The sequence below is a fragment of the Macaca fascicularis genome, chromosome 11 (genome assembly GCF_037993035.2).
Source record: "Macaca fascicularis isolate 582-1 chromosome 11, T2T-MFA8v1.1".
Classification (NCBI taxonomy): Eukaryota; Metazoa; Chordata; class Mammalia; order Primates; family Cercopithecidae; genus Macaca; species Macaca fascicularis.
The window spans coordinates 14,892,588-14,907,628 of NC_088385.1; the positions used below are offsets into that span (position 1 = coordinate 14,892,588).

General features: G+C 37.1%; 1 protein-coding gene across 3 annotated transcripts in view; it reads right to left on the bottom strand.

Moving 5' to 3' along the window:
* The window catches only part of LRP6 (LDL receptor related protein 6), a 149,181-nt gene that overhangs the window by 8,513 nt on the left and 125,627 nt on the right, over positions 1-15,041 (bottom strand). For all 3 annotated transcript variants that reach the window (XM_065523765.2, XM_045364761.3, XM_005570169.5), the window contains 4 exons: positions 9,631-9,840; positions 6,557-6,682; positions 3,209-3,445; positions 2,182-2,292 (listed from right to left, as the gene is read on the bottom strand). In XM_065523765.2, the coding sequence (XP_065379837.1) occupies positions 2,182-2,292; positions 3,209-3,445; positions 6,557-6,682; positions 9,631-9,840 (684 nt within the window). The remainder of the gene's footprint in view (positions 1-2,181; positions 2,293-3,208; positions 3,446-6,556; positions 6,683-9,630; positions 9,841-15,041) is intronic.

Below are 15,041 nucleotides of genomic sequence, written 5' to 3' on the forward strand. Positions count from 1 at the left end.
ATCTCAAACCCCTGACCTCGTGATCTGCCCACCTTGGCCTCCCAAAGTGCTGGGGTAAAAGGTGAGAGCCAGCACACCCGGCACAACACCCAATCTTAAATACCATTTTTCTAAGATGCTTTCCTTGATCAAGTCCATCTTTGTCCCTAAAAAGCTGACTTCTCTCTTATTTCTACTGCTACCTGTGTAGATTTCTATTACAGCACTTACACTCCATAATCAATTTATCTACTATATGAGTCAGGCTATGTGTTTTTTAGGCTAAATGATATATATGTTAAATCATTTAATTTTCTTGCAGGCATCAGGCTAAGCATCATTCTCTTCATTTTGAAGATGAAGACCTGTAATTCCAGCACTTTGCGAGGTCGAAGTGGGTGGATTGCTTAAGCTCAGGAGTTTGAGACCAGCCTGGACAACATGGCAAAATACCGACTCACTAAAAATACAAAAAATTAGCCAGGTGTGGCAGTGCATACCTGTAGTCCCAGCTACTTGGGAGGCTGATGTGGGAGAATCACCTGAGCCCTGGAGGTTGAGGCTGCAGTGAGCTATGACTGTGCCACTGCACTCCAGCCTGGGTGATGGGAGTGAGACCCTGTCTCAAAAAATAAATAAAATAAAAAATAAAGGTGAGGAAACTAAAGTTTAAAAAGAACAAATCATCTGTTGGAGGAAGGAGGTAGGGATTCAAATCCAGCTCTGCTTAGTTCCAGAATTCCTATTCTTACTACTATTTCAACGATAGGGGGACTTTGAGAAACTTGGTGCAGGTAGCATGTATCCTCAGCATACATAGCAGAGTGTCTACAACAGGGCAGTAAATGCTTGTTGAATAAATGAATGGAGTCTAAGTCTTACTGAGTAGTTCCACTTGAACTTTGTAAAAATACTAGCTTAAAGTTCTCATTACAGGTGAAAGAACTTTTAAATTAATCCTATCTAAATTCTATCAAATATATTTGACAAGGTAGACCTGGCTTAGGCTGAATTCCATTCAGAATTAAGTTTATCAATTTGGGATACATTATACGTTAAGGCAGGGATCCCCAAGCCCCTGGCCACGGACTGGTACTGGTCCACGGCCTGTTAGGAACTGGGCCACAAAGCAGGAGGTGAGCGGCAGGCCAGAAAGCATTACTGCTTGAGCTCCATCGCCTGTCAGATCAGTGGTAGCATTCGATTCTCATAGGAGTGCGAACCCTGTTGTGAACTGTGCGTGTGAGGGATCTAGGTTGCACGTTCCTTATGAGAATCTAACTAATGTCTGATGATCTGAGGTAGAACATTTTCATCCTGACACCATTATCCATCCCCACTTGGAAAAACTGTCTTCCACGAAACCAGTCTCTGGTACTAAAAATGTTGGGACTACTGTTTTAGGGCACTTGTCAATAGTTATGAACCTTTTATGAACCTTTAAGAAACTATAGGCTATTTAGCCAAAGGTCCCTAACTCCAGGGGTAAACGTTGGCCTGCCTTCAGGATGCATTTTAAGAAAGCTCTTAAAATCTTCCAGCCATCGAGAAACTGGTGGAAACACTTCAAGAAAACAATGGAATACAGTTAAACACGGACTAACATTCAGAAACTAAGTTCAGACCAATTGATTTCTTTTTTTTTGAGACTGAGACTTGCTCTGTGGCCCAGGCTGGAGTACAATGCCGTGATCTCGGCTCACTGCAACCTCCGCCTCCCGGGTTCAAATGGTTCTCCTGCTTCAGCCTCCCAGTAGCTGGGATTACAGGCATGCACCACCACGCCCAGCTAATTTTTGTATTTTTAGTACAGATAGGGTCTGGTCTCAAACTCCTGCCTTCAAGTGATCTGCCCACCTCGGCCTCCCAAAATGCTGGGATTACAGGTGTGAGCCACCATGCCTGGCCGATTTCTATGTATCTAAACGATTTGAGAATTTTGTAACTTTGGTTATAGTAAAATAATATTTACTCTTTTCTAGTACTTTATTAAATGTTTCTGTGATGATTTCTGTGCATAAGAGAACTGCTATGTTTAAAGAATTACTGAAAGCAAAACAAAAAAACCTTCGCACAAATAATTAGCTTAATATTAATACTTACTACTTAGAAAGGAAATCTTGATAAGTAAACTTCACACATAAGAAAAAAATTGTTTAAATTCTCTGTTAAGAGTAATTTATAGATCTCAGTCCTACTTACAACAATCCAGTTCATCTGACTTGTCACTGCAATCCACATTATGATCACACTTCTTGTGTTTTCCAATGCACTGACCATTGGCACAGCGGAATTGATCAATTAAACAAAGCACTGGAAAAAAAAATGTAAATAGTTTTCTTATTTTTAGTATCATGTAAAGTCAAACTCTGGCAATAGTCAAAAGGTGCTTTCTGAATACAAATGAAAAACAAATTAGACTTTTAGCTGTAATTTAAATATTATTCTCTGGAGTTCCATTGGTTGAGAGGGAGAAAAAAAGAGTGGGGGAAAAAAATCCAGCAGGAAATTTCCTATTATTATTATTATTATTATTTTAAGAAGGAGTCTTGCTCTGTTGCCCAGGCTGGAGTACAGTGGCGCGATCTTGGTTCTCTGCGAGCTCCGCCTCCCAGGTTCACGTCATTCTCCTGCCTCAGACTCCCAAGCAACTGGGACTATAGGCGCCCACCACCACGCCCAGCTAATTTTTTGTATTTTTAGTAGAGACGGGGTTTCACCGTGTTAGCCAGGATGGTCTCAATCTCCTGACCTTGTGATCTGCTCGCCTCGGTCTCCCAAAGTGCTGGGATTACAGGCGTGAGCCACTGCGACTGGCCTATTCTTTACATTAAATCTCCTCTTTCACTAAAGAATTCTGGAGAACTTGGCTGGGTTGTTTTTACCATGGGAAAGGTTAGTAAAGGAAAGTGAAGAATATAAAACATGTTAGAGTGTAATTAATAAACCCACTAATTCAGAGCTCATTGGAAACGGACTATTTTTATATCCTGAAAGCCTGGTATCTTTTAGTTCCATTTCTCAATTTTCAAAGCTTATTAATTTGTATAAATCTTATGCATATGAAGTGAACTAAAACAATAATATGAAACATGGTACTATGATCAGAAGTGATACAGTCATATGTACCGGAAAAACCCCACTGACACTAAGCCAAGTAATACTGAATTTTAAACAACTGAATGGGAAAAAAGGATTGCATGCTGAGGCACTGAGGAATTCTGGATACCTTCACAGTTCTTCTCATCTGATTTGTCCTGGCAGTTTGCATCCCCATTGCATCGGAGGGCACCATCAATACACTGCCCACTGGCACACTGGAACTGGGACTCTGAGCATACAGGACAATTGAGTTCATCACTGTGGTCTTCACATTCAGTAAACCCATCGCATCGCCAAGCCACAGGGATACAGTCAATTTCCCCCGTGAAACAAGTAAACTGCTGAGGAGAACATGTTGGAGGTTCTTCAAATGAACAAGGAGGAGGGGAGTGACAAAAACACAATTATGGTCACACAGAAGTACAAACACATACCTGAGTGAAGGTCATTTAATAATTAACATACACAAACTACTTTATAATAAATATGATTTATAACTATCTCATCTATTCAAAGGAGAAATAAAGGTTTTCACATTACTTCCTTTACATTCACTATAAACTTTTGCCTGCAAAACTATAAGGCAAAAGTTTTTTCATATATTGTAATCCAAACAGGATTATAATATTTGCAATCCATTACAATCTCACACATAACCTAGGAATAATCACTATAATTACCAAATATTTTAAAGTTAGCCTAGCACTCAAAAGTTTTCTAGCTCTAAGGTTCTCAAAGGATAGTCCATGAACCCTTAGGGGTTCCTGAGAACTCTTTCAGGTGACCCACTAGGTAAAAACTATGTTTATAATAACATTAAGATGTCACTGCTTTTTTTTGGCTATGTTTGCACTGATGCTATAAAAGGAATAGTGAATAAAACTTGGTACCTTAGCAGACTCAGGGAAATGACAACAAATTTTATTAGTAATCACGGTACTATACACAGCCACACATGCACAGTTTAAACAAACACACAAAAAGACCAACTTCACTTAAGAATGTTATTGATGAATCAATAGAAAATTAATTATATTAAAATCAACCCAAGTGTATGCCTCTTTAATGTTCTGATCAATCAAATGGCAATTATGCATAAAGCTCATGTTGCAAACCTAAGCATGACAGTTTCTAATGGGAAAGCATTTGTTTCGAGTTGTAAATGCAACTCAAAATGGAATGTCATTTTTACCTGAAAGAATGACTGACAGGTAAATTATACAGTAGTTATTTACACTTGTCTGTTAGTGAATTATCTAAGAGAACCCATAAACTTATGATATGACCATGGGTCAGAAAACCCTGTAACTTTCCAACAGAGAATATTGCAGATTACAGGTGAACATTTTACATGGGGAATTTTAGGGATTATTTAATAAGAGTCTATTATGTATTCAGCCCTACACTATCTATATTGTGTGGGGAATTAAAGTAGATAAAATATATCCATGTCCTTAAAGAGCTTTGAATTTGGTTGGGGATAGAAAGAAATTAATAAACATAAAACAAAGGACACTACTTTGAACTGCATGTCATGCGAACTGTGTGATATAGTTTGGGTATTTGTCCCCCACAAATCTCATGTTGAAATGTAATCCCCAATATTGGAAGTGAGGCCTGGTGGGTGGTGTCTGGATCATGGGGGTAGATCGCTCATGCCTTGGTGTTATCCTCCTGACAGTAAATGAATTCTTGGGAGAACCTGGTTGTTTAAAAGTGTGTGGCACTCCCTCTAGCCTACTCTCTCTCTTGCTCCCTCTTTTGCCATGTGACCTGCCTGCTCACTCTTCACCCCAGCCATCAAAGTCTCCTGAGGCCTATTCAGAAGCTGAGCAATACAGCCGGCAGAACCCTGAGCCAATTAAACTTTTTCTTTATAAATTACCCAGACTCAGGTATTTCTTATACCAATGCAAGAATGGCCTAATACACAGTTGTATACATCTGTCAAAACTCGTTTTAATATGTACATTAAAAATAATTGCTAAATATGCAAGCAAGAAAAAAGGCCCTTTAAAAGATATTTTCAAATGGAAGATGAGATCCTTGACTCAGTTTTATCCATGTTATCATTAACATAAAGATCAATTTTTCTAGGATTTGCCTCACTTAAAGTAACAGTCTAGCACCCTGATAGGGAAACACATGCTTTTTTTTTGGGTGGGGGGTGGTAAAGTAAACATAAGATTTACCAATTTAACCACTTTAAAGTGCATAGCTCAATGACATTAAGTACATTCATATTATTGTGCAATCCCTATTTTAAAAAATTTCAAGTACCAGAGCTTAACTTTGTGTACACATCTGATTTCCCTGACTATGCTGTATGCCATCTCAAAGCTCTTCAAATCCCCTACAGTGCAGGCACAGTGCCCATAGCTGCTACTGAATACATGCATTATTTATTTTTTTAAAAACTTATAGTCCAAAGAATAAATTTACTTGTAATCCCACCCTGATCAACAATTTTTATATGTTGAATGCATATTCTTTCAATATTTATTACAGAAATATATATTTTATGTAGTTGTCATTTTAGCAACATTTTTACATCACCTTCATGATTATAACATTTAATAGCTGTATAACTCAATTATTTTACTTAATACTTTTCATACCATTAGAAATTAGTTAAAAATTTCTGCCACTGTAGATAATAGTATAATGTAGTCTTTTTCCTTCAGTTGAATTAACTTAGAATTATCCCCAAAAGGAGGATATCTGAATTAAGGGTATGAATACTATTACGGCACCTGATACCATCATACTATAATTTAACAAAGGAATGTATCTATTTGTTATACCCGCTGAGTGATTAAACCAACTTTACTACAACAGTATCACTATACTCAGTGATATCTTTTTAAAAGTCATTTTTTTACTAGATAAAGAAGCAATGGGAATTTGCTGATGGATTTGAACAAAAGAATATTCTTTCCATCAGACACATTCCCAACAATGATACATAAACTTAGAGAATCTAGAATTTAGTGGAGAGAGATTATAGGAGGCAGAATTAATTCATTTTGTTACCTTTTGGGAGAGGGGAGAGGCTACTTTAGTATTAGGAAGCATACTCATTCACAGGCTGAAAAGTGTGATAATATATACGCAGTGAAATACTATTCAGTCAAAAAAAGTAGGAAATCCTGTCATTTGCAACAACACAGATGAACCTGGAAGACATCCTGTTAAGTGAAATAAACTAGGCATAGAAACACAAATAGTACATGATCTCACTTATATGTGGAGTGTAAAAGAGTCAAAGAAACAGAGTAAAATGATGATTATGAGGCTGGGCAGGGTGGCAGAGAAGAATAACAGAAAAGCCTAATATAGTACAAATGAATGGAATATAAGTAACCAATCAAGTTAGTAGACAGAGCAACTTCAATGCCTAGTCATAGAAGTCTAGGCTTAAGATATGGAATAAGTTTGCATTTAGGGTTGCACAAGAAAATTACAACATATTTACCTCCACATGATAGCTCATCTTGAAGCAGAACCAGGTGCATGGGGCAAGAACACCTTGTAGTACCATCTCCCTTTACAAGACAAATATGTGAACAGCCACCATTATCCTGAGCACAAGGATGCTGTCCTGCAAAGAGAAGAGGTGAGGATGGGGAGAGGAAGAGTGGAGGGGGAGACAAGCGGGAGAGCAGAAGAGAAAAGGACAACCACGTCAAAACTATTTATGAAAATCAAATGTATAATCAGCTTGGACTTTTTTTTTTTTAACTTTTATTATTATTATTATTTTGAGACAGAGTCTTGCTCTGTAGCTCAGGCTGGAGTACAGTGGTGTGATCATGGCTCACTGCAAACTCTGCTTCCCAGGTTCAAGTGATTCTCCTGCTTCAGCCTCCCAAGTAGCTGGGACTGCAGGCAAGCGCCACCACGCCTGGCCAATTTTTGTATTTTTAGTAAAGATGGAATTTCACCATGCTGGCCAGGCTGGTCCAGCTTGGACTTTTATTTCCACACAATATGATTCTTCACTCAATCTCTACACAACCTACAAGAAACTACTTCTAACCACTGTCTTTATAATTTATATATAAAATATTTTAAGGTAATGGTAAAGCTCATGTTAATTTTTGTGAATATGAAAAAATGTTTACTGAAACTGAAAAATTGCTACGGAGAGGCCGGGTGCGGTGGCTCACGTCTGTAATCCTAGCACTTTGGGAGGCTGAGGCGGGCAGATTGCCTGAGCTCAGGAGTTTGAGACCAGCCTGGGCACAACAGTGAAACGCCGTCTCTACTAAAACACAAAAGAAATTAGCTGGGTGTGGTGGCATGCACCTGTAATCCCAGCTACTCGGGAGGCTGAGGCAGAAGAACTGCTTGAATCCAGGAGGCGGAGGTTACAGTGAGCCAAGATAGTGCCACTGCACTCCAGCCTGGGCGGCAGAGCAAGACTCCATCTCTATAAACAACAACAACAACAAAAAAAAATTGCTAGGGAGAATGCTGAAACTTGTGTATTATTCTATTTAAAATATAAGAATTCTCCTATATTAAGATTTTTAACTCAGAAAATCCACATTTCTAAAAGACTATTTCAGTCAAAAAGTGTATCTTAATGAGGAATCCATTGAGAATTAAAGAGTTATTAGAAGAAAAAAACTTAAAAGGCACATGTAACGGAACAAAATTATGTAAACATAATTTTGTAAAGAAACAAAATTATTTGGTCAACTAAAGAAACCACTAGGCAACTTTTCAAAGTCTGTTTCACAAGTTGTATTTTTAAAGAATCATTGTTTGGAATTTTCTATTTAGCCTGTGTTAAAAGCAACCTGACATCTGTCATCACAAAATATGAACATCTAATATAAGCCACCATTTATTATTTGACTCTCTTCCACAATAACATTGGTCCTGCTTCAGTTTGTGTTGATGAGACTGAGGGAGTCAGCTACCTACAAATGAGCATACTGTCTAAAACAGACATCACACATTATATAGAATATACAGCCTATGCAGCAGTGTTTCTCAACCTTTAATTCCATGACATTTTGATAAAAATCCCATTCTCTTTAATACTAAAAATTTGAAAAAATGATTTACCTAATATACAATCATATTAGAGTTATTAAATAAAACCTCTCCCTTGAAATTCTGAAAACCTTGAGATTTTCTGTAATGAAATATTCATATATCGACTGAATAAATAACTTAGGTATGATATCATTATGATATTTCTATTAAATGTTCAGCCTGAGCTACAAGTCATACCATAAAATGACAACAATTTTTAACTTTCTAATTCTCAAATACTTGTAACTTTACTTCTAAATTCAGGAACTGTACCAACATAATGAACACTTGTACAGGGGTACTCCTGTTTCCTCATTCTCCTTTCATGCTTAAATTCAATTTAAAAGCACTGAGCTGAGAAGTTACAGAATTTCGATAATTCTCTCCCTCGTACTCAATTTAACATTGGCATTCCTGGTACCATCATGTAAGATCGACAGTAGTGATTGCTAGGAGGGCACTTTTTAAACAACATTTTACATATATAAACTCATTTATTCCTCTCTATTATTAGGGTAATTTTGATGGCAGATATGAATTAAGAACTAGGGCAAGATGACTAGTCATTTTCAAAAAAAAAAATAAGAAAATATTTCTGGCTACTTTTCTTTCTTCCTGGGGCTCATGGAGATGGCTATTTTTCTAAGCTGGGAATTGAAATATTTATCCAAAAGGGGGGGAAAACCAAGCACTTACTGATTAAACAGAGTCTTCTCTATGTTTACACACTAATTTTTAGTTTGTTTTGCTTAAGAATAAGGTTAACCCATTATAACTATATTCATCATTATATAATTTTTACTTTTCTTCAAGCTATGGGGGAAGTATAGAGAGGGAAGAAAAGAAATAGATGCTGTATGTTCTCAGTATTCTCAAAGCAATTGAAGGAGAGAAAAACAAGGCATGATAAGTAGTCACTGTTGTACCAGGAAATATTCTTTTTTAACGAGCAAGACCCATGCCTTTCCCCCGTTTCTGGTTTATGAGATCATGTTTAATTTGGAAAAGTTCCTGGATAAGGTTGACATAAGGCTTTAAAAGCATGAAGAGGCTGGGTGCGGTGGATCACACCTGTAATCCCAGCACTTTGGGAGGTCAAGGTGGGAGGATCACTTGAGGTCAGGAGTTCGAGACCAGCCTGGACAACATGGTGAAACCCTGCTTCTACTAAAAAAAAAAAAAAAACATTAGCCAGGCATGGTGGCATGCACCTGTAATCCCAGCTACTCTGGAGGCTGAGGCATGAGAATCGCTTGAACACGGGAGGCAGAGGCTGCAGTGAGCCAAGATCGTGACACTGTACTCCAGCCTGGGCGACAGAGCGAGACTTTGTCTCCCAAAAAAAAAGAACACACACACACAAACATGAAGAGTTCAAAAAAAATGTCAAAACTGAAAGTGCATGAAAGTCTTAAAGGAAACAGAGTTTAAAAATACACAGAAGTACATATTAATTTATTATAACACGATTCTTCCAATTAGCTTTATCCCATGAACACTTACTGTATTCTTGAAGGTTCAGCTCCTTTACTGCATGAATGTCACTAAGCTGGGCAATTCGAGCTTGGACTTTGGTTCTACCCTCTCGACCTGTCATATCAATTTTTTCAATCATTTGCTGCTGTTTATCAATCCAATAGAGCCAGTTTTCAAACACAGTAAGTCCCACAGGCTGCAAAATGTTGGAGTCTTCTAATACTATCCGGTTAGCACCTTGGAAAAGGAGAAAATTCAACAGAAATGACTCATGTGGGTCAAGTAATACTTTTGGTAATTATTTACTGACTACCAGTTAGATTCTACAAGTATAGAAAAGAAAAAATAACAAGCTCTCTACCACAAAACTTAAAAATCATGCTAAGACATACATACACTAGAAAACAGCTAATAAACTAGATATTAATATGCAATCAAGAGCAAGGTAGTACCCAATATGTGGTAAATATTCTAGTTCATAGAAATGTAGAAAAGAACTTAGAACGGCAGTTTGAAAAACCCTAATTTATATATACAACAGATAAAAATGGCACTTCTCTGGAGAAGCAGTGGTGGTGAACCCAGAGTTCTGAGTATACCTGAGGTGTCTATGAAGAACAGCTTCATTCTCACCCCACCTGGCTTCTCAGAACACAGTTAGAAAAAATGACTGACTCACCCCAAGGTAAGAATTATTTCCAATCATCTCAGATATCGGGCCATCTAGACTCTGAGGAGGCAACTTCTGCTATTGTTGGACAGTGAGAAAGTTCTTTTATACAGTGGGCTAAAATCTGTGTTCATACCCTCCCTGCTTTATTCATAGTTTCTCCCTCACTCAAAAAGAAAAAATACACTCATTCCTTCTGTCTTTTTTGTAACAGTCCTTCAAATATTCATGGAAAGTTTTCATGGTTCCTAAGTCATGAGTTCAGTCAAAGAAAGACATTAGCTGATATTTTGGAAATATCAAGGGAAGTTCCAGGAAAGAGATAAGCATAATGCATAAATAAAGAAAAGTGAGGAGATATTCCAGATGGGAAGGCACTGAGTAAGCCAACATTCAGATGGTAGGCTAAGCACAAGTTTACTTATATATTCCCTCCTAAAACTCTACTAATATGGTGATTTAAAAAATTTTAGGCCACGTGCAGTGGCACACACCTGTAATCTCAGCAATCTGGGAGGCTGAGGCAGGAGGATCACGTGAGCCTAGGAGATCGAGATCAGCCTGAGCAACATGGCAAAACGCCATCTCTACAAAAAATACAAAAATTAGCCAGGCATGGTAGCATGCACCTGCAGTCCAGGTACTCAGGAGGCTGAGGTGGGAGAATTCCTTGAGCCAGGGAGGTCAAGGCTATAGTGAGCCAAGATCACACCACTGCACTGCAGCCTGGGCGACAGAGCGAGACCCTGTCTCAGAAAAAAAATAAATAAATAAAGATAAAGAAAGAAACAAAAAGAAAATAATTTTTAAGGTATAAACCCATAAGGACAAAGAAGTCAGAATAACAGAAGAGAGCAGGAAAGGGATACAAATTTTGGAAGCTGGAGAATAGATAGACCAGGGATAATGACACAGTAGCCCAGAGAAAGCTAAATGCCTACAGCCGGTGAAGCTAACAATGAAATCAATTAGCTCAGGAAGTGGAAGTACCAGAATGGAACAAAGGTAGGAGTTATGTGGCTGGGGCTGAAAGAGCAGTATTAATTGAAAATACGTGTAAGAAGTTACACAGCAATGTTCTCAGTATTTTTAAAGCCTCATACTAAATACAAACAGCTAAGGATCACCAAATATTTAAAGAAAACCTCTATCTTTAAATTTGAAGCCCAAGACAAACACAACAAAGGAACCTGGAGAAAAAGACATAAAAGCAGAAGAAAAAAAATAAATACCAATAATAAAAAAAAAAAAAAAAACTAAATAGGCTGTCTTTAGAGGGGCAGAGCATTCGGAGAACAAAAAAGAGCCCTTGGAAATTAAAAACATGATATCCAAAAATTTCAAAGAAAAATGCAACAAGAGGGTTGGGAGACAAATTTGAGAAGCTCTCCTCAGAAAGTATAACAAAAACACAAAGAGATGGATAATAGGTGAGAAAAACACAGCTATAGTCAAGAAGGTCCAGCATAAAAATAAAAAGCTCCAAAATAGGAAAATGAAAAACAAATTATCAAAGAAACAACACAAGAAAACATTTCAGAATTAAAGGTGTAGATTTCTAGACAGAAAGGATCAACCTAGTAACTAGTTCAATGAGAAGGAAGGGAAGGGGAAGGGAAAGCATGAGCATAGATTTTTAAAATCTCTTTTTTTTTTTTTTTTTTTGAGACGGAGTTTCGCTCTTTCGCCCAGGCTGGAGTGCAGTGGCTCAATCTCGCCTCACTGCAACCTCTGCCTTCCAGTTTCAAGCGATTCTCCTGCCTGAGCCTCCTCAGTAGCTGGGATTACAAGCACCCGTCACCACGCCTGGCTAATTTTTGTATTTTTAGTAGATATGGGGTTTCACCATGTTGGCCAGGCTGGTCTTGAACTCCTGACCTCATGATCTGCCCACCTCAGCCTCCGAAAGTGCTGGGATTACAGGCATGAGCCACTGTACTCGGCCAGTTAAAAAAAATCTTAAAACAAAACATTAGCATATCAAATCCAGCAATAAATAAAAATAATGTATCATGCTAAATTTTATTTATTCCAACAAACTGAGAAAAGAAGGTAAATTCCTTAATTTGACAAAGGTTACCTACAGAAAAACCTTAGCAAAGAATACTTAATCATAAAGTATTGAATGCTTCCCCCAAGATCAAGGGGAAAAGGACTAGAAAGGAAGAAGAAGGGAAAGAAGGGGAAGGAGAAGGGGAAAGGAAGGGAAAGATGAGAAAGGGGAAGAGGAAAGGGCTGGGGGAGGGAGAGGGGAGAGAAAGAAAAAAGGAAAGAAGGGAGGAATCAAACAAAGGCACATTATCAAATTCTAGGATATTGAGGGGATAGAACATTTTAAAAGCTTCTGAAGGAAAAAGGAAAAGGATGGCATACAAAGAGTGAAATTACAGTCACATCAAACTTCCCAATGACACAAGATGCTCAAAGATAATGGAGTTCTATTTTCAAAATTCTGAGAGAAAACAGCTACAAAACATGAAAGCAAATTATCAACTAAGTGTGAGGAGGAAAAAAAATGCAAACAAGATCAAGAATTCTAACTTTTTATGATGAGCCCCTTTCAAGAAGCTGCTAGAAAATGGTCTCTACTAAGAAAACCAGAAGAAATGGAGTCCAGGAAATAGCAGGTTCAGCACCAAGGAGACTGGTAAGTACACTCCCACGACAATGGAGAAATGAAGTTAGCCTAGAAATCAAGCAAATCCAGACTGGAGCAAGATGATGAAGAAATCCCAGAGATGTGATTTTAATTATGAAGACAAATAGATGGACTGCTTGATGTATGTGCATTTATTGAAACAATATTTACGTTACACAAGTATTAACTGCAGGGGGGAAAAGTTTTAGAAAGAAATGTACCTAATAGTAATATGCTCATAGCCATAAATAATAAATAATTAAGTCTGCACTTAAAAAATTATGGCACTAGTTACAGGTGGGTCCTTTCTATCTGCAAACTTGTGCCTTGAATTCTGGAAAGTTCATAACTATGCTGGGAGGATGGAAGGAAAATTCACATGTGTATTTTGGGGACATATGGTCTAAGATAGCAAAATCTTTATCTTCCAAAGGAAGTCAATGTTTAATATCTAAAACTGAAAAATCAAGAAATAGCATTTATAAGCAAGTTTATTTTAAAATAAGTGAAAGTAGATGTGAATGCTTCTAAGCATGGGAGCTGAGAGCAGCAGAGTAGAGCAGCAGAATTGTTTTTTGTTATAAGCCAAGTAGAACAGTTTGATATCCATAATATTTACATGTATTACTTTAATGAAAAAATTAATTTTAAACAATAAAAAAGAATGATTTTTAAAGATTAGCTGGTGGTAATGAAAGGATGGTGTGAGGTAGACAACTGGGTAAAAAAGGAAGGCAATATGTCACTGCAGGCCCCCAGACAGTGGGGTAAGGACCTGATCTACTTCGATGCTGGTGAAAAATAAGTAAGCTACTGGAACCAACAAGGAAAAGATATGCTTATTTATTCAACAAACTAAGCATGCATTGGATGCAATTCGCTATAAAAGGCTATGTGGGTGGCTACAAATATGACACAGAAAAAGGTCCCAGGATAAAAGCATAATTATCTGTGAATACATAAGAAAAAAAATCAACTTGACAGTAACCTTTTTCAGATAATAGAAAAAGAAGAAACATTTCTTTTTATGTGGCCAACAAAGCCTTGATGGCAAAACACCAACAAATACCTGACAAGAAAAGAAAATTATAAGGTAATCCTTCTCACGAGTGTAGATTAGAAAAAAAACCTTAAAACATTAGCAAATCAAATCCAGCAATAAATAAAAAGAATAATATATGACGCTAGATTTTATTTATCCCAGTAAACCGGGGAAAGTTTAATCTGACAAAGGTTATCTACAGAAAAGCCTTAGCAAAGAATACTTAATCACAAAAGTACTGAATGCTTCTCCAAGACCAAGAAAAAAACAAAACAAAAAAAAGGATTCTATTATCATCCTATTTCAACCCTGTACTGGGGAGCCCCAGCCAGTATAAGGAAAGAAAAAATCACAACTCTCATTATTTGAAGAGACATGATTCTGTAACATAAAAAAATCCTAAAGATAAGTATACTTAGCAAGATCCTGTGGTACAAGCTCAATATGCTAGAAGGAGAAAAAAAGAAACTGTATTTCCATATTCCAGGCACAATTAGAAAATAAAATATTGTTTAGAATAGTCTTTACCACTACCAAAGCATGTAGTCTTTACCACATGCTTTACCAAAAGCACCAAATAAGAAGGAATAATAACTCTAATGAAAGATAGGCAAGACCTCTATGCTGAAAACTATAAAACATTAAGAGACATTAAAGATCTAAATAAACGGGGAGACTTACCACGTTCATGGTTTAGAAGATTAATATTATAAAGATAATAATTCTCTCTAAACTATCAATTTAATGCAAACCCAATGAACATCTTAGTACGTTTTTTTTTTTTTTTTTTTGGAAGGGGAAACTCACAAGCTGATTCTACAATGTACATGGAAATTGTAGGAGTTAACAATAGCCAAGTTAATCCTGAAAAAAACACTAAAGACATAGATGAATCTATTAGAGTTATAATAACTGACAGTATAATATCATATAAGTAAAGGCAAAGTGACCAAGGGAACATCAGAGTCTAGAAACAAACTCACACAAATACAGTCGCCTCATTTATGATCAAGGTGATACTACAGAGTAGCAGGGAAAGGACAGTCTTTTCAATAAATGAAGCTGAATCAGATAGTAATGTGGAAAAA